The following is a 27,320-nucleotide window of genomic DNA, read 5'->3' on the forward strand; positions in this document are numbered from 1 at the left end:
GCACTGATGATGCTACTTAGTGGGGTCATGAAACATCTGCAAGAAAACCACACAGCTCAGAGAGCACCAAGGACCCTACAGTCCTCCTCCTCCTCTTCCTCCCCCCGCTCCTCCTCCTCAACTCTGCAATCCCTTCACCTACTAGCCCCAATGTCATTCCCTAGCTCGGTCATGAACCCACCGAGCTCAAGAGGCCACCCAGGAACACCCCACAATGCAACCCTGAGCCACAAAACTCTTCTTCTACATGAGGCTGCCCTTGACAGGCATTGTCCCGCATGCCGCCAAGACTGCTGGCCGCCCCCTGGGACTCTCCCTGGGCTTTCGAAGGTCCTCCTGCAAAGGCGCTGGAAGTTCTAGCCATCCTTGGCAGCCACGGCTGCAGGGCTGAAAGCTGTTGCTCTGCCTTCCCAGAGGTGCCAGCGGGGCAGGGAAGGTAGGAGGAGTGGGGTCTTGGGCTCCAGCGGGGGGCTGCGTGGGTACAGGGCCAAGCGTTGGCCCGTATCTGATACCGCCTTGCTGGCTGGGAAGTTTCTTTGCAGCAAGGTTTCTACGCAGCTGATCTCCAAGAAGAGAGCCCTGGACAAGCTGGAGCAGTGGCAGGCCAACCCGCAGCCGGTGGTCCGTTGGCTCGGCTTCCAGGGCTTGGAAAACCTGGCTCTGCAGAAGCACAAGGTAAATTGGGGCGTCTCGACGGCGGGGTGATCCAGGGTTTTTTTTCGCCCCACAGTCCTGAAAAAGCTCTTCCTTTGAGGAGCTAAATCCCCAAAAGGCAGCCAATTGCCAGGTTTTCCGGAACTCTTCATTAATTAATGAAGAACCCTTAATTAATTGTTAGGACAATTCATCAGTTGGAACCAGGGGTGGGATTCAAATTTCTTAACGGCCGGTTCTGCGGGCATGGCCTGATTTGTGGGGGCGGCTTAACAACCGATTCTACCGAACCGGTCCGAACCGGTAGAATCTCACCCCCTGGGAACTGCCCCGGATTGGATTCCGATTCAGAACGCCTAGGTCTCCAAGCGTGGGGGTCCCTGGGTGGGCTTGGAGGAGGTGTGGGGCTGCTGGGGGCTCACGGGGGTTCAGGAGAGCCCCTAGCTAAGATTCTGGACAGTTTGGAGAACCCCCCCAGATCCCACTCCTGGCTGGCCCTGCCCACCCCTCCCCGGAGTCCCCACGTGGCCTGTTTTGGACACAGGTAAGTGCAGGGCGTCCCCGGAGACTCAGGGAGGGTGAAGAATGGACCTCCTGGAAGTTCGGGAAGGCCGGAAATGGGCCCGTTTCCGGCTTCCAGAGAGCCTCCGGAGCCCGGGGAGGCCGTTTTCATCCTCCTGGAGGCTCAAAGGAAAGCCTCAGGAGTCCGGGGAGAGGAAAAGTGCCCCTCCTGCTGTGCTGTCAGAGGCCGACTAGGCCATGCCCACCATGGCCACGCCCAACCAGCCATTTTTGAAACCCACCCCTGGCTTTGGGGGATGGGGTTTCAGGGTCCGGTTTCCCCCAAAGCAGGGGGTTCCCCAAACTCGGCAAGCTTAAGACTTGTGGACTGCAACTCCCAGAATTCCTCAGCCAGCTCTGCGACTCTTAAACGGTCCACAACTCTCTTCAACTTGCCAAGTTTGGGGACCTCTGCCTCAAAGCCTCCTTCCTTGCAGCTGAGCTCCCTGGAGGGGCTGGTCTCTAAAATGCTGAGAGGTCTGAACGAGGCTCACGAGAAGACGGTGAGAGACACTCTGGGAGCCCTGCCGAAGATCCTGAGCCACCACCAGCGGAGACTTTATGTGGGCTCCATGTGCGTCCTCATCGCAAAGGAACTCCGGCCTCTCCTGGAGGACGTAAGGCAGGAGGGAGGACGTAAGGCGGGGGGTTGCAGGGAGCTGGAGGGGAGATCTTATTGCTCTGGCCTAGACTTCCCCAACAGCACGAAGCCGACTCCTCATCCCAATACACCCCTTTTTATTTAGTTTACAATGAATTCCTCTCCAGTAAAGTCCCGGCCGACAGTCTTTAAAGATAGTTCCCAATTACCCACCTTTATCAGGCTTGGAGAGTTGCCAGGCCGATATCTTTCAGAGGCCACACCGTAGCAGACAACTACTTGGCAGGAATGCAGGAACAGATCTTCACCCAAATGAACTAATTGTCTCCTGCAAAAACCATTCCCCTCTCACTTCTCTTTTATTTCCTATGGAAGGGCCCGTTTACCATTCACCTGTGGCTTTACTCCCAAGACGACCCTTGTTCCTTAGTTGTTCCCTTCTTCTGGCAGCTTTACACATATGCACCCTGGGAACAGGCTCCAGCTGTTCTTCTTCCCCACTGATCTCCAAAGGCAGCTGATAACTGTCGGACGGCCCTGGCCCCACCTCTGCCTCCGACGCAGAGCCCTCGTCAGAGTCTTCCCCAATCTCCAGGACTGGCCCAGGTTCCTCCCCAACCTCCTTAGTGTCTGAATCTGCTGCCATTTATTTCTGGGGAGCCCTGCTCTGGTGCTTTAGGATTTAGCAAATCCAATCCTTGGTTGTATAAACCCGGATGCATAGAATCAAAACCAGGCGACGTATTGTAAAGCCTTAGTAAGGCCACACCTGGAGTGCTGCATCCAGGTTTGGTCGCCATGTTACAAAAAAGAGACTTTTGGAAAAAGTGCAGGAAAGAGCAACAAAGATTATTAAAGGCTTGGAGACTAAAACATAAGAAGAACGTCTGCAGGATTGGCTAGTCTAGAGAAAAGAAGGAATTAAGGGGGGGACATGAATTCCAGTATTTGAGGGGCTGCCCCAAAGAGGAGGGGCTCTGCACCCTATTTCTCTTCAGCTGTCCATAAAGACAGCTTTACTTTTAGGAATAAATATTTCTTCCTTCCTTCCAGCTGTCTGGTTCTCGTTTTTTATTTATTCTTGAGCAATTCCCGAGCTGGAACCCCAAATTATTCTTCCGACAGTTTGTTTCTTTTCTTTTTAAATGTTATTTGCTCTTTTCATTATTCCTCTTTATTTTTTTATTTTATATTACTGTTATGCTTGGTTGCCCAGTTGTCCAGATGTTCAGACTGTATTTCCTGGTTTTGTCTACCACCTTCCCAAATACCCGGGAGAGGCAGATGTGGAGGCTTGATTTTATTTTTGTTTTATTTTATCTTTTCATTTGTAAACATTAGTCTTGCCACCCATCCACCTGCCCTTGGCTTCTCCTCAGAGGGCATGCAAAGATGGTGCCGCTCTGCCTTCCCCAGTGCCTGACCCAGCCTTCTTCTCCTTCTGCCCAGGAACGAGAACCGGAGCATTCTCTGACCGTCCGCCTGTTTGGGGAGCTGCTGCCTTGGGTGAAGGTCCAGCACAAAGCTCAGATGCTGGAGCAAATCCTGACACACTTGGTGCCCTTCATCCTCCACCTGTATGACCCCAGCCAGCAAGTGGTTGAGGTAAGAGCCTCCTCGCTGGGAAGGTTTCTGGGGAGGCTTGTTCTGAACCCAAGCTTCGTAAACCGTAATTATTCACAAACTCGTTTTAAAAACAAAACTTATTTGATGGCAACGCTGGGAATTGTTTTTCATTCCCAGCCGGAATTAAGCTCAAACAGCTCCCCGAGATAAGCACCCACCTTTCATTTCTGTGAAGTGCTGCCAAAAACAGAAGTATCCAATGAACTAGAAAAGAAACCAACCAAAGTACAAAAAAACCCCAACCGAAGTACACAGAGCTTCAAGGATGACTCGGAAGCGATCGAACTACTTTGCTTCCTGCAAAGGTTTCATCACCTTGGCCTGACTTGTATCCCTTATGGGAGGGGCAATCACCTCCCAGTCTTACTCCCAAGTCGCCCTTTCTTCTTTAGCTGCTCTCACCTTCTAGCAGCTCTGTGCACATGCGCACTGGGAACAGGGTCCCCTGGTCCTCTGCTTCGCTGCTGCCAGACTCCGGAGGCTTTGAAGGCAGCACCCCACTCCCAGATGGTCCTGGCCCCATCTCTGCATCGGATGCAGGACCCTCGTCCGCATCCTCTCCAGACTCCCTGACTGGTCCCCGTTCTTCCCCACTGTCCGATTCTGCTGCCGTCTGCACAGGCTGCTGGCGAACCACAACGAGGCTGTTGCAAACTCACTGGGGCAGAATTCAGCTTTGCTTCTCACTGGGACAGAGGGCTGCCGCTTCGGACTGGTTCGCCCTTACTGGTTGTTCTGCCCACTGGCTGCCCCGCCCCGATGCTATCCCATCCTTTATATCTCATTCTCTGGCTTGCTCGCCCCGACCACGCAGCCCAGCTAATTTCTGAACCTCACCCACTTTTACTCACTGCGGCTCCCCAAGAAGGTGTGCTGGAAGCCGCGCGCATGCAATTGAAGTGTTACAAGCTGCGTCCAAGTGTGGAAGCCACTCTCGCGCGCATAGCATACATGCACTGGCGTGCTCACATGTTTGGTTCTAGGAGAACCGGTTGTTAAATTATGTGAAGCCCACCTCTGGGGGCATTGACCTGAGACCCTGACCTTGGCTCTTAAGAAGAACACAGAAGCAAATCTGATTAGATAAAAGAGGTATAAATTAGAAGACGAAAGCTTATGGATCTATACAAGTAAAGGAAGCAAGAATTGGACTATATATAAGTAAACACTAGTGTTATTATTATTGTCTCTTATTCATTAAACATGACATTCAGACAACTGAACATTTTAAAATGTATCACAAATGCCAGTACCTGGTTGATGGTTGATATGGGTTTCTGCCAGCGTCCAAGGTATCGACTAAGTATCTTCTTAAAATATACTATGTTCTGAGTAGCACCAGGTTTTTTTTTTGCAGTTCTGCTGGTGTTATTGCAGGAAGCTGCCATTTCCTCATGTGTTTTGTAAAATTCTTGGACATTATTATTGTTATGATTATTGACATTGATTATATATCTGTATGGTATTCAGCTTTGTTCGGGTATTTTCCCACGTCATTGTAGTTGTGCTTTTTAAGTTGTAGCAACGTTTCGGCAGAATCTCATCTGCCATCATCAGGCTTCTGTATCGTGTCCGTCTGGATAATACAATACAGAACAATACAGAAGCCTGAACAAAGCTGAATACCATACATATATACATACATACATACATACATACATAAAGAGAGAGAGCCTATTCTCCCATGGAGACTCGAGGCAGCTTGCAGGATGTAAAACCATATTTAAAATAAAATAAAATAATAAAAACTAACAAAAAGGATCAAATAAATTAATAAAGTGCAATAGGGATAAAATCTGGAATGAATAAATAAATAAATAAATCATCAATCACCATGTTATTATTATCACCAGTATTATTATTATTATATTGTATAAAGTATCCAGACAATACACTGTTTGTGAAGCACCTGTGTATTTTAAAGGGGAAAAAAGTGTATAAATAAAATTAAAAAGAAAAGAAGCCCGCATCTGGGTCACACATCTGGCCTCCCTGTCTCTCTTTGTCCCTGGCACAGACTTACAAGTGGACTTTGGCCCGATGCGGTAACTATCTGGGCTGGAAGCTCAGGTTGGAAATTTTGATCTTGGCCGATTGTAACTGCCTGGAAGACCTGGATAAAATCTGCAAGAGCCTGGTAGGTGGGGATTGGACCCAGGGCTGGACCCCCTAGCTAAGAGTCCTTGCAGTTCAGAGATCCCCCCCCCCTCAAATCCCACTCCTGGCTGGCCTCACCCACCCCTCCTCACCTGTTTTGGCCTGTTTTGGATGCAGGTAAGTGCAGGGCCCACACAGAGGCTTGGGGAAGGCGAAACATGAGCCTCCTAGAAGTTCAGGAAGGCCAGAAATGGGCCTGTTTCCAGCTTCCAGAGAGCCTCCGGAGCCTGGAGAGGCCGTTTTTGCATTCCTGGAGACACGAGAAAAGCCTCAGGAGTCCGGGAAGAGTGAAAATGCTGCCCCTCCCGCCATGCTGCAGGAGGCCGACTAGGCCACACCCACCCACCAATCGGGCAGAGAACCCATTGCTAAAATTTTTAAAGCCCATCCCTGGATGCACCCCTCCTCCAAGGAAGTCCCACCTCCAACTCCACTCCATTGACAAAATTCCCCAGGGATCTACCAGCTGCTTTCAACACCGTCCAGGAGCGGGGCATAATTTGGTGCCCTTAGACGCCCTCAAATGGCCATGGGGATGAGATGAGCTGCCCGAGTGATGAGAGAACGGCAGGGGTGGGATTCTACCAATTCGCCCCTATTCGCTAGAACCGGTTGTTAACCTTCTAAGAAGTTCGGAGAACCGGTTGTTAGAAGAAATTACTGGCCTAATCCTGTAAGAAAGGCAGGAAGGAAACATTCTGGTGTTGCTTACAGAAACTGCCTCTCGGTTAACCCTTTTTACATTCTTGGCAGGACTTAGACTTCCTGTCTCTGGAACTTCTCTGGAGTTTTTTTCCCCCTGTTTTGCTGGTACTTTGCTTGTGTGGAGCGACCATTGAAAAAAGTGACTTATGACCGTTTTTCACACTTACGGCTGTTGCAGCATCCCCACAGTCATGAGAGGCCAGGCGAGATGCGTGCCTCGATGGAAGTGATATTGAGTTGGCCAAGCCCAGCCAATAACATGACCACCAACTAAACCACGTCCACCCAGTCACATGACCACCAAGCCACACCCACCAACTAAGCCACGCCCACAGAACCAGTTGTTAAAAAATTTGAATCCCACCCCTGGAAAACGGCCATAAAAACGAAACATTTAATGCTTTAATTCAAATCCAGTCTCTCTCTTCTGGTATTCCACACCTGGAATCCTGCATCCAGTTTTGGTCGCCACATTATAAAAGGGAGGTTGAAGCTTTGGGAAAAATGCATAGAAGAGCTACTGGGATGATTGAAGGCAGAGGCACGATTCGGTGGTGATATTCTACCAGTTCGTCGCGCTGGTGAACAGCAGAGACTGAACCAGTTCTCTCTGCCACTCTGCTGTTGGGCCCACCTGCCCACACAGGCTCCCATACGCGAATGGTCGCTAAGTGAACCGTGATAAGGTGAAGATTCCTCTGTAGAGGCGTCGTCCCTCGTTTTATGATCAGAATTGAGCCCAAACTTTTCACCGTTCTCCAACGCAGCGGTAAAGGGAGCTTTTTTTATCTCATTTGGGTCAATGTCGTTCAGTGTATCACTGCGGCTGTTAAGTGAATCGTGTGGTCGTTAAGCAAACCTCGCTCCCCCCCCCACTGACTCCGCTTGTTGAAAAGCAGCTGGGAAAGTCACAACTGGCAATCCCGTGGGAACCCCCAAGAGGTTCGGCCTGGTTCTGCTGACCCAATAGCACTGATGTTTTCTCCGCGGCTCTGGTGTTGGGCCCGCCCACCCACCCGCCCTGGCTCCCATAATCAACTTTATTCCCTGCTTTTGAAGCGCAGCTGCTTTGCGCGGCACAGCAGAGTGCCCCCGCGGCAGCTGCTGAAGCAACCAGAAGAGTGCAGGATTGCAGGAGGTGAGTCAGAACGTCTCTGCGCCTGCGCAAAGTGCGTGTGTCAACTAAAAAAAAACACTCCTTTGGTCTTTTTAGTTGCCGGCAGAAAGGGAGTGGGGAAAGCAGTGCCTTCCTTAAATGCTTCAGATAACTGCTAGGCAGCCAAAGCTGTTGGCGCACAAGATTATTACTGGAGAGCCTGATTGATGACTTTTGGCTATGGATGTGTTCCATTGGAGAATATACATCCAGGGCGTGAGGTGGGGAAAGACCAGCCTCAAGGGGGAAATGAATGATTTGTCTTAGTGTCAGCTGCACCCAAGTAGCACCAATATGTTCACTCCAGTGGTGGGATTCAATTTTTTTTTACTACTGGTTCTGTAGGCGTGGCTTGGTGGGTGTGGCAGGGGAAGGAGACTGTACAATCTCCAGTCAGAGGTGGGATTTGCCGGTTCTCCAAACTACTCAAAATTTCCGCTACCGTTTCTCCAGAACTGGTCAGAACCTGTTGAATACCCACCTCTGGTTCACTCCTAATAAATCATTTTATTTTTTTACTCCGAGAGATGCGGCTAACGACTTTGGATTTGAATGGGGATGGATTTGTCAGAGCGCTGACAGCACATTTGGCACACGCATGCAAAGTGCGTGCCAAGCCCAGCCCACCAAACCGGCGGTAAAAATCTTTGAAAGCCATCACTGGTGCGGTTCAACTGGTATAACAACTGGTTCCGGGTGCGGGCTCCATAAATGCTAATACTTAGCTTCAACTGCAGCTGAGGAAAACAGCTGAGGCGCGGCAAACGAGCTGATCGTCGAAGCAAGGGGTTCGCCCGAACCGATCCGAACCAGGAGAATCGCACCAGTGGTGCGTTTCAAACATTTCTTTTGGCCACCGGTTCAGTGGGTGCGGCTCGGTGGGCGTGCTTTAATTGCAGGCGCACACTTTGCGCATGCGTGTGTGCCAAACGCGCACTTTGCACAGGCGCAGAGGCTTTCAAACTGGCCGCCTGCCATCCTGCACTCCCCCTGTCGCTTCCGGGCGGCAATCTGCTTGCCGTGCAAAGCAGCGGCGCTTGAAAAGCAGGATATTAAAGTGAGTAAGGGAGCCCAGGCGGGTGTGTGAGACCAACAACAGAGTGTCGGAGAGAACCGGTTTGATCTCCGCTGCTCGTCGGCGCTACCGGCTCAGCAGAACCGGTAGAATCCCACCCGTGATTCAAGGCCCGGAGACAAAAACATAGGAAGAACAGTTGGAGGATTTGGGTTTGGCTAGTCTAGAGAAAAGAAGGATTAAGGTGGGACATGGCAGCAGTCTTCCAATATTTGAGGGGCTGCCCCAAAGAAGAAGCGAGTCGAATTATTCTCCAAAGCACCTGAAAGTCAGGACAAGAAGCAACGGATGGAAACTAATCAAGAAGAGAAGCAACCTAGAACTAAGGAGGAATTTACCAACAGTGAGAACAATAAAATAGTGGAACAGCCACCAAATATTGTAGGTGGAAGGGTTTTTTTTTTTTAAAGAAGAGATTGGGTAACCATTTGTCTGAAGTGGTGTAGGGCTTCCTGCTTGTGCAGAGGGTTGGACTAGAAGATCTCCAAAGGTCCCTTCCAACTCTGTTACTCTGCTTTCTGTTTTTGTGGCTTCCCCAACCCAGAGGAGTTACCAGAAATTCCATTATTATGATGCCGATTTTGAGCCAAAAGGACTGTTCGTTTGGGGCTCGGGGATAGCAAAGGCCAAATTTCTCGATGCTCACCCCGCTCAAAACAACGACAACAAAACCTCAGCGGCAGGACTCGGGTGTGTCTAGCCTAATTAAAGGAAGGACTAGAGGTGACATGATAGCAGTGTTCCAATATCTGAGGGGCTGACATGAAGAAAAAGGAGTTTTAGGAATTTAAGTCACGGGGAATTACTTCAACAAGGAGTCAATCTATTCTCCAAAGCCCCTGAAAGGCAGGAGAAGCAGCAACGGATGGAAACGCATCAAGGAAAGAGAAACAAGTTGGAACTAAGGAGGAATTTCCTTACAGTGAGAACAATTAACCTGTGGAACAACTGGCCTCCAGAAATTGTAGGTGGAAGGGGTTTTTATTTTTTATTTTAGAAGATATTGGACGGCCATTTTTTTTTCTGAAATGGTACAGGGTCTCCTGCTTGATCGGGGGTGGGGGGGTGGGGTTGGACTAGAAGACCTCTAAGGTCCCTTCCACCTCTATTCTGAATTGGCGCCGTCCACTTTCCTTACGAACGGCCTCCTTGCCCACCTCTCCAAAGGAGGGGCGTCCCGGCTATGCGGGCCTTCCAACCCTCTTCGCCAGGGGGTTCTGCCGCCCCCCACCGCTCCGGGCTGACCCCTTGTAAATGCTTCCCCCCCCCCCCCCCTCCCCTTTCTTCTCTCTCCAGGTTCAGTGGTACCCGGACAAGATCGTGGTCTTCCTGTCTTGTACGCTGGATTACCTGAAGAATTCCAAAGCCCCCCTACGCAGGGCAGCCGGGGTCTGCGCAGGTGAAGGGGAGGGGCGTCCACCTGGTGGGAAGGGGCCCCCTTCCAGATCCCACCCCCGCCCCCGTTCTCCATGGGATGCTGGGCCGAGGCCAGCCATCTCTCACCAGCCACGCTGATGCTTGCTTCCAATCCTTGACTTACAGCCATTCATTTAGGGACCATTCAGAGGGAGAACAGCACTGAAAAAGGACCAGATTTTTCACACCGTTGCAGCCTCCCCAACACATGTAGTCTTCGACTTATGGGCACAATGGAGCCGGGATGACCCAAAGGGGCGTGGCACAAAAATAACAAAGTCACCAAAGCAGAATAAATTCCCTTAAATGCCCCCAATGTCCAGCTATCCTCGGCTGGAGATCAAACTCTTCCAAAAAAAGGGAAGAAATGCAGTCGAACCCAAAGTAAAGATATAAAATTTAAAAACAACAACACAAACCACGCTGGAGTAACTAACATGACAGGCCAGGATAATAAATTGCAGACTTCTAAAAAGATAACAAAATACCCACAGTTGGGAGGACACCAAACCCAGACAAGCCTTGACAAAGATAATTCACGCTTTGCTTCCAGCAAGGTGTTGTGTGCAAACACCCTTCCTAAATCCTATATCTCCCAGCTGCAACTAATGAAAGGGATCAGGGCCCTTTCCTCCCCTGTAAGCCATGTTGTTCTCTTCTCCATTCCTCCCTGCATGCCCTAGGATGAAGTGGGGTGGGCCTGGGTCTTCCTCTGAATGTCCAGCCAGACTGTGCCCTTCCCCAGTTTCCTCCACAGCCACAGGAGCCCCACTCCCATTCCCTCTCAGCTGCTCAATCTCCCCCTCAGAATCAGACTCCCAACAAGGGCATGACAGGAGCCCAAACTTTACATTTTCTTAAATTAGAGATTGGGTTAAGGGAGTTTTGCCCCCATTTTATGACTTTTCTTGCCATCTTAGTTTACAGGGAGTCCTCGACTTACAACCGCAATTCATCATCATTATAATCTCCTTTTAACGACCCCCCATAATCTCTTGCGGGGTTGAGCCTGGGCGATCGAATGAAGCTGAACGTTTATTGGCCGGGTGCCTTTCCTGTCGCCAGTGCGGAGTTTTATTTGGCAGATATATTCTCAGTGTGCCCCGAGAGAGAAATATCTGCCTCTCCCTAGGATCGAACTCACAAACCTCCTGAGGGTGAGGCAAGAGCTCCACCTCTTAGGCCACTGCGCCACTCGACTTATCACCAAAATTCAGGACCAAATTTCTCTTGCTGTGAGTTTTGCCTCATTTTATAACCACCGGGGGGGTCACGTGATCCTCTTTTGTGCCCTTCTGACCGTCAAAGCTCGCTGGGGAAGCCAGGTTCACTTAACAACGGTGTGACTCAGCTAATGGCTTTAGCGTTTTGCTTAAGAACCGTGGCAAGCAAGCAAAACTCACTTGACAACTGTCTCGCTTAGCAACGGAAATGTTGGCCTCAATCGTGGTCCTCAAGTCAAGGACTATCTTTATCTGAGCGAGATCCCAATAGATCCTGGGCAGATCCTGCCCATCGGCTAAGCCCGGAGCTGCCGGGAGGAAGGGGAGGTGGCTGAATGAGATGGCCGGTTAAGATTCAGAGGCGGCACCTGATGCGAGTTCTGCTCCTTCCCGTCCACACAGGATTCCTTGTCTTTTATATGGATGCCCGGCAGGTGAGACAGGAAACCCTGATCGCCCTTCAGCGGGGTAAGCAAGCGTAAGGGACACGGAGATGTGTGTGTGTGGGATACGGGCAGCCTTTTGCAAATTGGGCTTGGGGGGGGCGCTTCCTCAGGGGATGGTGAAGAAAATGAGAATTGGGCCACGTCCGCAAGTCGTGTGGGAACCTCGAGCATGCCAAGAGTTCCCTGGCCTTGCATCGAAGGGAGACGGGCAGCATGTCGATACAAGTTTAGTAAATAGAATAGAATCCTTTATTGGCCGAGTGTGATTGGACACACTTGGGAATTGGTCTTTGGTGCACAAGCTCTCAGTATACATAAAGGAAAAAATGAAATACATTCATCAAGGATCATAAGATACAACAGGGATAATCACAGGTTACTAAATAGGCAATCAAATCATACTAGGAAAATAAATAAAGCAATATAAGTTGTAAAGATACAAGCAACACGGATATAGCCATGAGTGGGAAGCGATAGGTACTAGGAAGGATGAAAAGAATAGTAATGCAGACTTAGTAAATAGAGGAGTGGAGTGGAGTGAAGTAGAATAGAGGAGAGTAGAATTAGAATTAGAATAGAATTAGAATAGAATAGAATTAGAATAGAATTAATAGAATAGAATTAGAATAGAAAGACTAGAATTAGAATGAATAAAATAGAATAGAATTAGAATAGAATGAATAGAATAGAATAGAAATAGAATAGAATTAGAATAGAATAGAATAGAATAGCATAGAATTAGAATAGAATAGAATTAGAATAGAAAGATTAGAATTAGAATGAATAAAATAGAATAGAATTAGAATAGAATAGAATTAGAGTAGAAAGACTAGAATTAGAATGAATAAAATAGAATAGAATGAATAGAATAGAATAGATTTAGAATAGAAATAGAATAGAATATAATTCTTTTTAGTGTGATTGGACGCACAAGGAATTTGCCTTTGATGTATAAGCTCTCAGTGTAGATAAGAAAAAATAAAATACCTTCATCAAGGATCATAAGATACAACAGGGATAATCACAGGTTACTAAATAAGCAATCAAATCATACTAGTGTGGAAAGGGAACTTCATGAGGACAGTGGTGACACCCAAGCAGAAAAAAGCCCAAAGGGAACACCAGGCCAGCCATAAAACAAACTTGCATAGGAAAAGAGATTTAATAAAAGGTATTGAAAGAAGCCCCCTAGGCAAAAAGCCAAGTAGTTAAGAAAACTAGGGAAACAAAAAGAGATCCCTTACAAACAAAAGGCCATGCCAAATCAGCAAAACAAATAAGACAAAAGACCCATAGCAGACAGGAGACTGCCACTAAACAAATATAAGAAATGAAACTAATAATCCAATCAAACCACCCGGCAGAGTTTACCCTCTGACGGAACCCCCCCCCCCATAGGATTTCACTCACACACAAAAGGAGAAAAGGTATAAAAATCAGGAGTTTATTACACAAAGCTGGCTAGCCCCAGGAACGCAGACTTCTTGCTATCTCTTGCCTTCCTGAAAATTAAAGAAACTTGCTTCCAAATAGCTGCCTGTCTGTGTCCTTACTCTGAAAGCACTCCCAGCAGGAAAAAGAACCCTTGGAAGAAAGGCATTTTCAGCCTTTCAACACTAGGAAAATAAATAAAACAATATAAGTTGTAAAGATACAGGCAACACGGATATAGCCATAAGTGGGACGCGATAGGCACTAGGAAGGATGAGAAGAAGAGTAGTCATGCAGTCAATAGTTTGACAATGTGGTGGGAATTAGTTGTTTAGCAGAGTGATGGCATTGAGCAAAACTCTGTCCTTGTGTCTGGTTGTTCTGATGTGCGATGCTCCATAACAGTGATGACTGAGCTTTTTGTCGCTTTGTGCCGAAAGCTACCTTGGAATGCTGGGAGTTGAAGTCCAGTCATAAAACAGGCTAGCTGGGGATTTTTTGGGAGTTGAAGCCCACCCATCTTGAAGCATGCTGGCTGGGGAATGCTGGGAGTCGAAATCTTTCCTTTTTTTTCCCTTTGGGTACTAGGTCTTGCTCGCCTTCGGACCGATCCGGACCCCTCCGTCGCCGAGGCGGCCTCCGTCGCCATCCTGCAGGTGAAGCAGGTCCGCCAGATGGCTTTGGCCTCCGCCTTGTCCATCCCCTCGGCCCTGGCACGGCTCTTTTGCTGCCTCCAGCCTGGGGAGAAGGAGAAGCCGCAATTCGAGGACAGCCCCTACGAGAGGAAGGGGACCCCCGAGGCCTCCCCCGGCACGCCCCAGACCCTCTGTTAAAGAAGTCGGCAAGGGTGGCGGAGGCCGCTTAAGGCTCCCAACGACAGCTACCTTCACCTGGGGAGCGGGGGGGGGGGACGTTGTGTTGTTGTGTGTTATCCTGGACGTTGCAGTGTTCTGCTTTTTATTTATTCATGGCGGGCTTTCACAGACACAGCGGCTCCAAAACTCTGAGTAAACAAACAAACATGGCGTTTCAGGCTCCCCGGCTTGCGTTATAAGTCCCTTTGTTTCTTCTCGGCAGGTTTTTTGCACTTGGTGGTAAGCGGCCCAGAGCCGTGTCTAGGTGTATGGCACGGGGGTATTCCTCAACTCAACAACAGCTCATTTAGTGGCCGAAGTTGCAACGGCGCTGAAAAAAAAAGGGGCCCCTACGGCTGTTTTTCACGCTTACAACTGTTTGCAGTATCCCAGGGGGTCACATGGTTAGATGCTTGGCAACGGATTCCCCTAACCTAATCCAGAATAGAATAGAATAGAATAGAATAGAATAGAATAGAATAAGGAAAGAATAAGAATAGAATAGAATAAATATTGGTAATAAGAATAGAATAGATGGGATGGAATAGAATAGAATAGAATAGAATAAGGAAAGAATAGAATAGAATAGAACAGAATAGAATAGAATAGAATAGAATAGAATATACAAAATACAGAGAATAGAATAAATGGAATGGAATGGAATGGAATAGAATATAGAATAGAATAAGAATAGAATAGAATAGAATAGAATAGAATAGAATAGAATAGAATAGAATAATGGAGTGGACTAGAATGGAGAGTGGAGAATGGAGTAGGGTGGATGAATGGAATGGAGCAGAATAAAAATAGAATAGAATAAATATTGGTAATAAGAATAGAATAGAATGGAATGGAATGGAATAGAATAGAATAAATATTGGTATGAAGAATAGAACAGAATAGAATATACAAAATACAAAGAATATAGAATATGGAATGGAATGAATAGAATAGAGTAGAGTAGAATAGAATATAGGAATAAGAATAGAGTAGAGTTGAATAGAACAGAACAGAACAGAACGCAGAATAGGGTATAGAACAGAACAGGAAAGAATAAAACAGAACAGAACAGAGCGGAATAATAGAGCTGGAAGGGATCTTGGAAGATCCAACCTCCTGCTCATATGCAGTGATAATCGGGAGGCAGTTTGCCCCAACCGATGCTGGGACAGCTTTTCAATTTCCCAGTCCAGGCCACAGTTTGGGATCTCTTCGTGGTCTCCCATCCTAACCCAATCGGCTTCTTCGAGAAGGGCCTTTTCAACAACACATTTCTCAACACCCAGGTTTTCCACAAGGGGGTTTCAAGTGGGAGGAAAACACCTGGGCAGGAATTCCTGGAAATGCCGTTTGGAAAACCACTGGCCAAGGGTCTTCCAGAGAAGTGGATCTGGATCCATGGTCGGGCAGTACTGCAGGCTACTTCTGCTGACTGCCAACCGTTTGGCAGCTCGAATCCCACCGGATCATGATTGACTCAGACTTCCGTCCTTCCAAGGTGGGTAAAATGAGGACGCAGATTGTTAGGGAGGCAAGAGGCTGGCTCTAAACCGCTTAGAGAACGCTGGAAAACACTGTGAAGCGGCTAAGTGCGAAGGAAGGAAGGAAGGAAGGAAGGAAGGAAGGAAGGAAGGAAGGAAGGAAGGAAGGAAGGAAAATGAGAAGGGAGGGAAACAAGAAGAAGGAAGCCACGGTGGCGCAGTGGTTAGAATGCAGTATTGCAGGCTGACTCTTTCCACAGCCAGCAGTTCGATCCTGACCGGCTCAAGGTTGACTCGTCCTTCTGTCCTTCTGAGGTCTCTAAAATGAGGACCCAGATTGTTGGGGGGCAAGAGGCTGACTCTGCAAACCGCTTAGAGAAGGCTGTAAAAGCACTGTGAAGCGATATATAAGTCTAAGTGCTATTCCTTCCTTCCTTCCATCCTTCCTTCCTTCCTTCTTTCCTTCCTTCCTCCTTTCCTTCCTTCCTTCCTCCTTTCCTTCCTTCCTTCTTTCCTTCCTTCCTTCCATCCATCCTTCCTTCCATCCTTCTTTCCTTCCTTCTTTCCTTCCTTCCTTCTTTCCTTCCTTCCTTCCTTCCTTCTTCCCTTCCTTCCTTCCTTCCTTCTTCTTTCCTTCTTCCTTCCTTCCTTCCTTCGTTCCTTCCTTCTTTCCTTCCCTCCTTCCTTCCTTTGTTCCTTCCTTCTTTCCTTCCTTCCTTCCTTCCTTCCTTCCTTCCTTCCTTCCTTCCTTCCTTCCTTCTTTCCTTCCTTCCTTCCTTCCTTGCGCTTAGAATGCAGTGTTGCAGGCTAACTCTGCCCACAGCAAGGAGTTCGATTCTCACTGGCTCAATGCAATATGCTGACTGTGTAAACCACTTAGAGAAGGCCGTAAAAGCACTGTGAAGCCACCCCCCACCCATGTCTCTCCCTTTTCCAGGTTCCTGCAATCCGCTGGCTCAGCTCTTGCGGAGTAAGTAGTGCAGTTCTGCTGCACTCAGCTCTTTTGCTACTCAGCCACCAGGAGCCCCCCTCTTCCTTCTCCCCCCCCCCGCCCCCCAGGCAGCTCCGGTTTCTGACGTGTCAGTGAGTTAATTGGGGTCCTAGCGCCAGAGCAAGGCTGCGTTCATTAAAAGGATGAACGAGCCGTTTCTTGGGGCGAAAGGAGTTTAACCGTCCTAAACGGGCTCTCTTTCCCGGGGAAGGGGGGGGGCGGAAGGGGGGGGCTTTGCCGTTGTTCAAAGACTCTGCTCGCTTTTGCAAAAGTGACCCCTGCCTCTAGTTTCTTTTCTTTTATTAATTTATTTTATTTTATGATTTTATTTTAATTAATTGATGTTAATTTTACTTAAGGTTAATTAATTTTAGTTAATTTTAATTCATTTTATTTTATTTTATTTTATTTCATTTTATTTACATTTAAATGTATTTTGTTTTACTATTTTCTTTTAATTTCTTTTATTATTTCTTTTATTCTATTATTGATTATTTTATTTCATTTTAATTTTTATTATTATTTATTTTGTTTTTCTTCATTTCATTTTATCCACTACATGCACTAAACGAACTGTTGTAAGTCGGGGACTAGCTGTACTTATTTGGTCTGCCACCCGCAAGTCAGATTTGCAGTTTGCTCGCTGTTGCAAGGAGCGATCCTCCCGCTTCCTTGCTTTTATTTTAATGTATTTATTGGATTTGCAACCTGCAAATCAGATGTGCAATTTGGCAAGGGTAAATTTTGCAAGGCGTCAAGTGATCATTCCAGCACTACTCAGGGAGAGTTTAAGTGATGGGACACACCTGGAAGATGAACGCACGTCCCGCGTCTGGACGAAAGGGGTTACTTTACCACTGCATGCAGATGTGCCTAGGGACGATGGAATTGGCTCCTGTTCAGAAGCAGGAAAACGTTTTGCAAAATCCATGCGGAGCAGGGAGGCTTTGTGGAACTGGTTCAAGAGGTTGGACCACCAGCTGCCTCCAATGGTACAGGGCAGTCCTTGACTTACAACGGTTCATTTAGCGATGGTTCGAAAAGTTAGAATGGCCCTGGAAAAAAAAGCGACTTATGACCGTTTTATGAGCCACGGTGGCAGAGGGTGCAGTACTGCAGCCTACTTCAGCTGACTACGATTTGGCAGTCCGAAGCTCACCAGGCTCAAGGTTGACTCATCCTTCCATGGTGGGTAAAATGAGAAGGACCCCGATGGTTGGGGGCCAGAGGTAAAACCGCTTCGGGAGGGATGGTAAGCACTGTGAAGCGGTATAGAAGTGCTGTTGCTTAGTAGGACGGAAGGAAGGAGGAAGAATGATGGATATTGGCGGGAAGGAGGGATGGAAAGAGAGAAAGAGGAGGGAGAGAGAGAGGGAGACGAGGAAGGAAGGAAGGAAGTGGTTAGAATGCAGTATTGCAGGCTAATTCTGCTCACTGTCAGGAGTTCGATTCCCACCGGCTCACTATTGACTTATCCTTCCGTCCTTCCGAGGCGGGTAAAATGAGGACCCAGATTGTTGGGGGCCAGAGGCTGACTCTGTAAACCACTTAGAGAGGGCTGTAAAAGCACAGTGAAGCGGTATAGAAGTGCTGTTGCTTGCTTCCTTTTTCCTTCCTTCTTTCTCCTTCTCTCTCTTTCCTTCCTTTCCATGGTGGCGCAGTTGTTCGAGCGCAGAATTGCAGGCTAATTCTGCTCACTGTCAGGAGTTTGATCCTGACCTGCTCAGGGTTGACTCAGCCTTCCGTCCTTCCCAGGTGGGTAAATTGAGGACCCAGATTGTTGGGGGCCAGAGACTGACTCTGTAAACCACTTAGAGAGGGATGGAAAGCACTTCCAAGCGGTACAAAAGTTTAAGTGCTGTGGCTATTTCACAATTACAACCTTTGCAGCATCCCCATGGTCGGGTGATCAAAACTGAGATGTTTGGCAACTGACCCATATTTATGACGGTTGCACTGTCCTTGGTGGTCCCGTGACCACCTTTTGAGACCTTCCAAGAAGCCAAGCCAATGGGGAAAGCCAGATTCGTGTGGCTAACTTAGCAACTGCAGAGGTTCACTTAACGACAGGGGGCAAGAAAGGTCACAACAATGGGGAAAATCACTTTCCTGCTTAGCAATGGAAATATGTTGGGGCTCAGTTGTGTTCGTAAATCGAGGACGGACTGGATTGGGTCTCCTGCTTGAGTGGGGGGGGGGAAGTGGGGTTGGACTAGAAGACCTCCATGGTCCCTTCCAATTCTATTAAATGAAAGTGGCGCGTTTTGTTAATATGGAACCCGTTGTTGTTGCTGCTGCTGCTCCAAGTGGGAAGCTTCACTCTCTCCTTTTTCCGTCGGGAAAGCCACTCCGCCTGGACGGTGGAGCCTCCATTAGCCAGAGGCAGTCTACCAGGGAGAGGCCAGGCCAGAGCGAGCACCTTCACGCTTGGGCGGACAAGCAGGAAAGCAAGGCGGGCTTAGGCCTCTCAATCCCTCCCGCTGCAAAGGAAGACAGGGTTTTGGCAGGGGGGCTGGGGATGATGGGATCCGTGGCGCTAGGCCCGGTTTAGGCCCTTTGCGGGGGCTCTTGAGTTTCCCCCCCCCCTTCGCCGCAGAGCCGGAAGTGTCGGGTTGCGAGCCGGCTCTCGCTCGCCCTCTAGAGGCGACGCGACGCGACGCGTAAAAGGAGGGCTCGCCCGTCGCGCGGCGATGGCGTCATAGGGGCGACGGCGGCGGTTGGAGCGGAGGCTCGGATGGAGCCCGAGCAGGAGCGGCTGAGGCGGCAGATCCGCTTGCTTCAAGGTGGGGCCTCCGCTGGGGCCGATGGGAGGTGTAGTCGGGCCTCGGGGAGTGGGCCCGGAGGGAAAGCCGGGCGGGGTGGTTGGTAGGTGGGAGCAGGCCGGCCTCCCTCCCTCCCTCCCTCCTTCCCTCCTCGGGCGAGGTCGGGGACCCTTCCTGGGGAGGGGGCGGTCAGCGGGGGCCCCTAGGGACCCGGCCTCCGCAGGCCCTGCCTCGGACCCTTGCGGGGAAGGGAAGGCAGAGACTGTCACCCCGCTTCCCTGGGGGCGTCAGGTGGGCTGGGAGGGTTGGACTGGATGGCCTCTGAGGTGCCCATCAGCTCTATAATGCTGCTAGGCCGGTGCGGGGGGGCGGTCTCCAAACTTGGCAACTGTAAGACTGGTGGACTTCAGCTCCCGGGATTTCTGGGAATTGAAGTCCAGTGAAGAAGGCTAGTATGGTGAGTCGAAAGGTGTGTGGCCCGTATAGTGCATAGTTGAGAGACAGGTTGGTTTAGTGGCGAGGGCCTCAGGTTAGAAAGCCAGGAGATGGGGAGTTCTAGTCCCGCCTTAGCCACAAAAGCCGGCTGGGTGAGTTTGGGCCAATCACCAGGAGGCGGTGAGTACTAGTCCCGCCTTAGGTCTTTGGGCCAATCGCAGGAAACTGGGAGTTCTAGTCTTAGCTTGGGCATGGAAGCAGACTGGGTGAGGTTGGCCCAATCTCCAGGAGACGGGGAGTTCTAGTCCCAGTTTAGCCATGAAGAGAGTTTGGGGGACTTTGGGCCAATCATCAGGAGGGTGGGAGTTCTAGTCCCACCTTAGCTATGAAAGCAGACTAGGTGACTTTAGGTCACTCACCAGGAAGTTCTAGTCCCACCTTAGTCATGAGAGCTGGCTGGGGGACTTTGGGCCAATCATCAGGAGGGTGGGAGTTCTAGTCCCACCTTAGCCATGAAAAGAGGTTGGGGGACTTTGGGCCAATCACCAAGAGGGTGGGAGTTCTAGTCCCACCTTAGCCATGAAAGCAGACTGGGTGACTTTAGGTCACTCACCAGGAAGTTCTAGTCCCACCTTAGTCATGAGAGCTGGCTGGGGGACTTTGGGCCAATCACCAGGAGGGTGGGAGTTCTAGTCCCACCTTAGCCACGAAAGCAGACTAGGTGACTTTGGGCCAATCGCAGGAAACTGGGAGTTCTAGTCTTAGCTTGGGCATGAAAGCAGACTGGGTGAGGTTGGCCCAATCTCCAGGAGACAGGGAGTTCTAGTCCCACCTTAGCCATGAAGAGAATTTGGGGGACTTTGGGCCAATCACCAGGAGGGTGGGAGTTCTAGTCCCACCTTAGCCATGAAAGCAGACTAGGTGACTTTGGGCCAATCGCAGGAAACTGGGAGTTCTAGTCTTAGCTTGGGCATGAAAGCAGACTGGGTGAGGTTGGCCCAATCTCCAGGAGACGGGGAGTTCTAGTCCCAGTTTAGCCATGAAAAGAGGTTGGGGGACTTTGGGCCAATCACCAGGAGGGTGGGAGTTCTAGTCCCACCTTAGCCATGAAAGCAGACTGGGTGACTTTAGGTCACTCACCAGGAAGTTCTAGTCCCACCTTAGTCATGAGATCTGGCTGGGGACTTTGGGCCAATCATCAGGAGGGTGGGAGTTCTAGTCCCACCTAGCCATGAAAGAGGTTGGGGGACTTTGGGCCAATCACCAAGAGGGTGGGAGTTCTAGTCCCACCTTAGCCATGAAAGCAGACTGGGTGACTTTGGTCACTCACCAGGAAGTTCTAGTCCCACCTTAGTCATGAGAGCTGGCTGGGGACTTTGGGCCAATCACCAGGAGGTGGGAGTTCTAGTCCCACCTTAGAAAGCAGACTAGGTGACTTTGGGCCAATCGCAGGAAACTGGGAGTTCTAGTCTTAGCTTGGGCATGAAAGCAGACTGGGTGAGGTTGGCCCAATCTCCAGGAGACGGGGAGTTCTATTCCCACCTTAGCCATGAAGAGAGTTTGGGGGACTTTGGGCCAATCACCAGGAGGGTGGGAGTTCTAGTCCCACCTTAGCCATGAAAGCAGACTAGGTGACTTTGGGCCAATCACAGGAAACTGGGAGTTCTAGTCTTAGCTTGGGCATGAAAGCAGACTGGGTGAGGTTGGCCCAATCTCCAGGAGACGGGGAGTTCTAGTCCCAGTTTAGCCATGAAAAGAGGTTGGGGGACTTTGGGCCAATCATCAGGAGGGTGGGAGTTCTAGTCCCACCTTAGCCACGAAAGCAGACTGGGTGACTTTAGGTCACTCACCAGGAAGTTCTAGTCCCACCTTAGTCATGAGAGCTGGCTGGGGGACTTTGGGCCAATCACCAGGAGGGTGGGAGTTCTAGTCCCACCTTAGCCATGAAACCCAGCTGTGGGGTCTTATCTGGCTGGCTTGTTGCCTGGACCTGATGTTGGGAGTAGAAAGAGAGGGACTGGCCCAAGGTCACCCAGTAGGGTTAGTCCGATTAGAACTCACAATTGCCTGGCGTCTAGCTGCCTGCTGCCTTAACTGCTCCTCTCAGCTGGCTTCCAGCATACAGGTGGTCCTCAACTTACGACCCCAGTTGAGCCCAAAACGTCTGTTGCTAAGTCGGACACTTGTTTATCTGAGCTTTGCTCCATTTTACTTTCTTTCTCGCCATCGTCGTTAGGTGAATCCCTGCAGTTGACAAGTTAGTCACCCGGTTGTTAAGTGGATCGGGCTTCCCCGTTGACTTGGTCAGACGAACCTCAGATTGTTGGAGGCAAGAGGCTAACACTGTAAACCGCTTAGAGAGGGCTGTAAAAGCACTGTGAAGCGGTATATAAGTCTAAGTGCTAGTGGGGAGGAAGGGAGGGCGTGGTGACCTAGTGGTGAGAATGCAGTATGGCAGGCTGACTCTGCCCACTGCCAGCAGTTCGATCCTGGCTGGCTCAAGGTTGACTCAGCCTTCCGTCCTTCTGGGGTGGGTAAAATGAGGACCCAGATTGTTGGGGGCAAGAGGCTGACTCTGTAAACCGCTTAAATGGGCTGTGGAGTGTAGTGTGAAACAGTATATAAGTCTGAAGTACTATTGCTAAGTAGGAAGGAAGGAAGAAAGGGAGGGAGAGAAGGAAGAAAGGAAGGGGAAGGAAGGAAAGAAGGAAGGGGAAGGGAGGAAGGAAGGGAGAGAAGGAAGGAAGGAAGGGGAAGGAAGGAAGGAAGGGAGAGAAGGAAGGAAGAGGAAGGAAGGAAGGAAGGCCCATGGTGGTGTAGTGGCTAGAGCGTAGTATTGCAGGCTCTGCCCATTGCCAGCAGTTCGATCCTGGCTGGCTCAAGGTTGACTCAGCCTTCCGTCCTTCTGGGGTGGGTAAAATGAGGACCCAGATTGTTGGGGGCAAGAGGCTGACTCTGTAAACTGCTTAAATGGGCTGTGGAGTGCAGTGTGAAACATATAAGTCTAAGTGCTATTGCTATCCCTATGGTCATATGATCCAAATTGGGACTCTTGGAAACTGACTAGTATTTATTGTTAGAATATATTCATTAACCGGCAGAGACATGGTTAACAAAGTCAGCAAGTGAGTAAGCATGGCAACGGACCAGCCAATGGGAGCTGATAGCCTGGGGTTGGTTTGATTCTGTTTGCTTTGCTGAGAATTGAAACTGAGACTTATTTCTGCTCTGACCTGGAGCTGTAGGTTGTCTGCTTCTGTTTGTGTTTGCTTGTAACCTTTCCATGTTGAAAGAATCTACCAATGGTATTGTAAACTCTACTTATGTTATTAAGTTTATAAAGAAGTTAATGATCCTGATGAATCAGTCATCTGTGTGTTTTCTGGGCTGGAATTTATGCTGCAACATCTAACGTTTATTACCATTGCGGTGTCCCAGGGTCAATTTTCTGACAAGTAAACTCAGTGGGGAAGCCAGATTCCCTGAGCAACTTACAACAGCTGCAGTGATTTTCTTAACAACTCTGGAGAGCCAAGGCCGCAATATGTTTCCTAGCACATAAAAATGTTTACATGCATCTTAAGCAGGCAGGAGTGGGCTGGAATAGTGGTCAGCAACCGGTGGGCCAGGGACCACTGGTGGTCCACGAGAAAATGTTGGTGGTCCGCAGAGAAATGTCCCCCCCAAAGCAATTAATCCCGGCTGCGTGAGAACACAAGGTTGTGCCGCCCACATGGCCTGTGGGAACACAAAGCTTGTGTCGCATTGTGAACAACACGGAGTGAGGGGAGGGGAAAGGGCGGAGGGGGGGAACTCGCCCCATTCAGCCCACACGCCTGGCCTGGCCACCGGGCTGCTTCTCTCTGCTTTCTTCTTCTGCTTTTGGGTGCACACAAGGAAAGCAGCCAAAGTCTTTCTTTCTCTCCCCCAAACTCCCCCAGAAATGAGTCTTTTGGGACCCTGCAAGGCCTCCTGCTCCAAGAGGCTGCGCCAAGTCTCACAAAGACTCATTTCTGGCGCAGTTTGGGGGGAGAGAAAGACTTCTGCGCTTTCCTTGCATGAAGCCAAAAGTCTCTCTCTCTCTCTCTCTCTCTCTCTTTCCCCCTGAGAACAGAGTTGGAGACGGTATCTTGCGATCCCAAATAAACAAGGATCGATTGGTAGGAAAACGGGGTGGGGGATTTTCCTGCAGACTTTTTTTGGGATTTTCCCAGGGTCCGCGGGATTTAAAATTATGAGTTTGGTGGTCCTTGAGGTCCAAGAGGTTGGTGACTCCCGTTCTAAGGTCTACTTAAGCACGTGGGGGTGGGCTAGAAGACCTCCGAGGTCCCTTCCAACTCTTGTTCTGTTTTTCAGGCCTCATCAATGACCATAAAAACGCCCATGGGAATGCGCCAGTTCCTCCTCCGCCTCCTTCGCGTTCCAGGTGGAGGAACCCTAAACTTCCTAACTTCGAGAGCCAAGCGACCTTCAGCGCTAGATACGGCCAGCAACCCTCCCGAGATTTCCCGCCCGGCCAGGCCAACGCGACTACCTGGAGGAAGAAATACTCTCTAGTCAACGCTCCGCCTAGACCGACCCTGTCTTCGGCCACCAGCGTTTCTCCGGGGACTTCCTGGGCGGCCCAGAGCTGTGCCGGTAAGGAGGCTCCCGAGCCACCGCCGATACTTTTGGAAGCAAGGCCTCACTCCAGCGCAAAGGCCAACGTTGGGCCGCCAGCTGACTCCGTGGCGAGTGACGCCGCCGGCTCAGGGTTTCCGACGGACTTTCCAGGGTCAAGAAAGTCCCCGTCGTCTTCCAGCCGATGCCCGTCCGCGGCTCCTTGGCCTTTGTCCACGGACTCGGGACACAACCAAGAAGCGTTCCACCCACCCCGTTGCAAAGGCCTGGCTATGGGTGGAAGTCCGAAGAAGCCTGTCGGGGGGAGCGTGCTGACCCCCAGCTTAGGCCGGACTCTCAGCGAGGGGGCCATTACGTTGAAATCTGAGCCTCGCCGGTGTCTCGCCTCGCCTGAGCAGGGGGCGAGGTCTCTCCCCCTCGGGAAGAAACCAGCATCCCAGGTTGCACCCCTGCGTGGCTCAAACCGCCAGCCCTCTCCTACTGGGGCAGTCGAGCTCAGCTCCCCCAGGAGCGTGGCCCTGTCGGGGGGCTGCAACCCTTCGGGCGAGGAGGCCTCGGCGTCTTCCAGTTCTGGGACGAGTCTTCCCGCAAACAAGTCCGCCCTTTTATTGGTCCAGAAGCCGTCTTCCTCGCCGGTCACCGGCCGGTCTTCCCGCTTCAGGGGAGTCAACTACACCTGGGTGGCCAATCCCGGCAAATCCCCGCGAAGCGTGAAGCGGTGGGCCGTTTCCAGGGCCCCCGAAAGCACCCCCCGGTTCTCCGCCTGCGTGGCCACGGCCTCCCCTAAACTGCAATCCAGGGGAGGGCCTCTCGAACTGGGGGCCAAGCCAAAGAAACCCGCCCCGCAGGCGAAGCTGGCGGCTTCCTCCAGCCAGTACAGGTGGAAAGCGGCGAGTGCGAAGTCTGCCCCTTCCCCCTTGGCCTCGGTCTTCACTTGGAAGCGGAAGGAAGGGGTTGGGCCCGGGGAGGAGGCCTCCTGTGTGGGTGCCAGCACCTCCCTCCAAGCCCTGAGGCGGGTCCCTCTCGGACAGGGCAGCCTTGCCCAGGGCAGCCCGAGAGGCGCCTTGGGAACTGCCGGCTTTTTAAATTATAGACTGAGGAGCTGGCCGAAAATCACAAAGAGGAAAGGAAGCGCCAGGTAAGTTCCAGATTCTGCTAGAAGGATCTTTGTCCCCCCCTCTGCCCCCCCCCCCGTTTTTTTTCCTTTTAACTTTGGTTGCTCATCCTGGTTATGAAAGGGAGTGGACTGGACTGGAATGGAAATAGAATAGAGGACTGAAGAATAGAGAAAAACGAAGAGGAAATATGGAATAGAATGCAGAATAGAATAGAATATAGAGTCGAGGAATGAAGGAGAGAATAGAGGGACAGGACAGGATAGAGTAGGATAATGAAGAGGAGAGAGGATAGGATGGAATGGAATAAATAGAGGAAAGAAGAGAAGAGAAGAGAAAAAAATGAAGATAATACAGAGATAAAGATACAGAGATAAGAGGAATGGAATAGAAGGAAGAATAGAGTATAGAATAGAATAGAAGGAAGAATAGAATATAGAATAGAATAGAAGGAAGAATAGAATATAGAATAGAATAGAAGGAAGAAAGAATAGAATATAGAATAGAATAGAAGGAAGAATAGAATATAGAATAGAATAGAAGGAAGACTAGAATATAGAATAGAATAGAGGGAAGAATAGAATACAGAATAGAATAGAAGGAAGAATAGAATATAGAATAGAAGGGAGAATAGAGTATAGAATAGAATAGAAGGAAGAATAGAATATAGAATAGAATAGAAGGAAGAATAGAGTATAGAATAGAATAGAAGGAAAAATAGAGAATAGAATAGAAGGAAGAATAGAATATAGAATAGAATAGAAGGAAGAACAATATAGAATAGAATAGAAGGAAGAATAGAATAGAAGGAAGAACAGAATATAGAATAGAATAGAAGGAAGAATAGAATAGAAGGAAGAATAGAATATAGAATAGAATAGAAGGAAGAATAGAATAGAAGGAAGAATCGAATATAGAATAGAATAGAAGGAAGAATAGAATATAGAATAGAATAGAAGGAAGAATAGAATATAGAATAGAATAGAAGGAAGAATAGAATAGAAGGAAGAATCGAATATAGAATAGAATAGAAGGAAGAATAGAATAGAAGGAAGAATAGAATAGAATATAGAATAGAATAGAATATAGAATAGAATAGAAGGAAGAATAGAATATAGAATAGAATAGAGGAATGAGGAAGAGGGGACCGGATAGGATTGAACTTTGCAAAAGTTAATGGATTCTGCAGGCCTGTCCAATTCAGCAAGATGAAGGGGACAGACAGGCTGGGTTTCTGGTCCAGACCACCTGGAGGACTTTCAGGTGAGGGGAACACGTTGGAATGCTGCCTTGTGGCCGGAGCCACGTTTAGAGAACAAGTGCGCTTGGAGTTATTCAAGTGCGCTTGGAGAAGATCCTCCTACCCAGGTGGTTTTATGCGGTGCTTGCACTTTGCCCCCCGAGAGCATTGGGGCTCTCGTGAGGGGACCAATGGCCATTTGCTCCTGTGGTTCTGTGCGTGATAGGCACAAGGCCTTTCTGCGTGGTGCCTTTGCAAGTTGCACCTGCTGGTGTCCGAGGCGCCTTGCGGTGAAGGATACTGACCAGCGTTCTGCTTCTCCTTCCAGCTCTCCTACCCTGCTCCTGAAAAGCCGCTACTGCCTCCGGAAACGCCACGCTGCACGGGGAAGGTCCTCTCCCACCGCCCGCCGGACCGGCACAAAGGGCCTCGTGCAGATCGGCAAGCACCGGTTGCGCCGGCTGCCGGCCTCTCGCGCTCCTGGTTCGCCCAAAGAAGGTAAGTGATGCTTTGAAGTGGGAGATGTTGTGTGGGTGGTGGTGGCAAGTTGGACCTGTTGCCCTTGGCTCTGGGTGGGATGGCCAAGCCACGACTGTCACGCGCCAAGAGGCCAGCTATTGTGGTTCTCTCGGGTGAGTTATTCTCGTTCCTATCTGAACACTGATTTTTTTTGTTAGAGGGTCTCTAGCCAAGCAATGAGGACCAGCGAGGGTCTTTTCTCCCATCTTCTGGAGGGCTGTAGCTAATGTTCCTGGAAAGGCCGGGGGTCCT

At 49.7% G+C, this 27,320-nt stretch overlaps 2 protein-coding genes across 2 annotated transcripts in view; both read left to right on the forward strand.

Annotated features, from left to right (window-relative positions):
• Positions 1–278: 278 nt before the first annotated feature.
• On the forward strand, positions 279–14,076 carry MROH6 (maestro heat like repeat family member 6). The gene is made up of 8 exons (XM_087928721.1): positions 279–436; positions 543–675; positions 1,653–1,832; positions 3,266–3,421; positions 5,460–5,579; positions 9,832–9,934; positions 11,577–11,642; positions 13,640–14,076. Exons 1-8 carry the CDS (start codon positions 279–281, stop codon positions 13,882–13,884), a joined length of 1,161 nt encoding a protein of 386 aa, XP_087784847.1. The 3' UTR covers positions 13,885–14,076.
• Positions 14,077–19,052: 4,976 nt separating this feature from the next.
• Positions 19,053–27,320, forward strand: part of ZC3H3 (zinc finger CCCH-type containing 3) — a 222,971-nt gene continuing 214,703 nt past the window's right edge. Inside the window, exons 1-3 of the mRNA XM_087931831.1 lie at positions 19,053–19,160; positions 23,931–25,332; positions 26,878–27,047. Of these exons, the coding sequence (XP_087787957.1) occupies positions 19,112–19,160; positions 23,931–25,332; positions 26,878–27,047 (1,621 nt within the window). The 5' untranslated portion in view covers positions 19,053–19,111. The remainder of the gene's footprint in view (positions 19,161–23,930; positions 25,333–26,877; positions 27,048–27,320) is intronic.

The sequence above is a fragment of the Pseudonaja textilis genome, chromosome 3 (genome assembly GCF_049901715.1).
Source record: "Pseudonaja textilis isolate UNSWEBS1 chromosome 3, rPseTex1.2, whole genome shotgun sequence".
Taxonomy (NCBI): domain Eukaryota; kingdom Metazoa; phylum Chordata; class Lepidosauria; order Squamata; family Elapidae; genus Pseudonaja; species Pseudonaja textilis.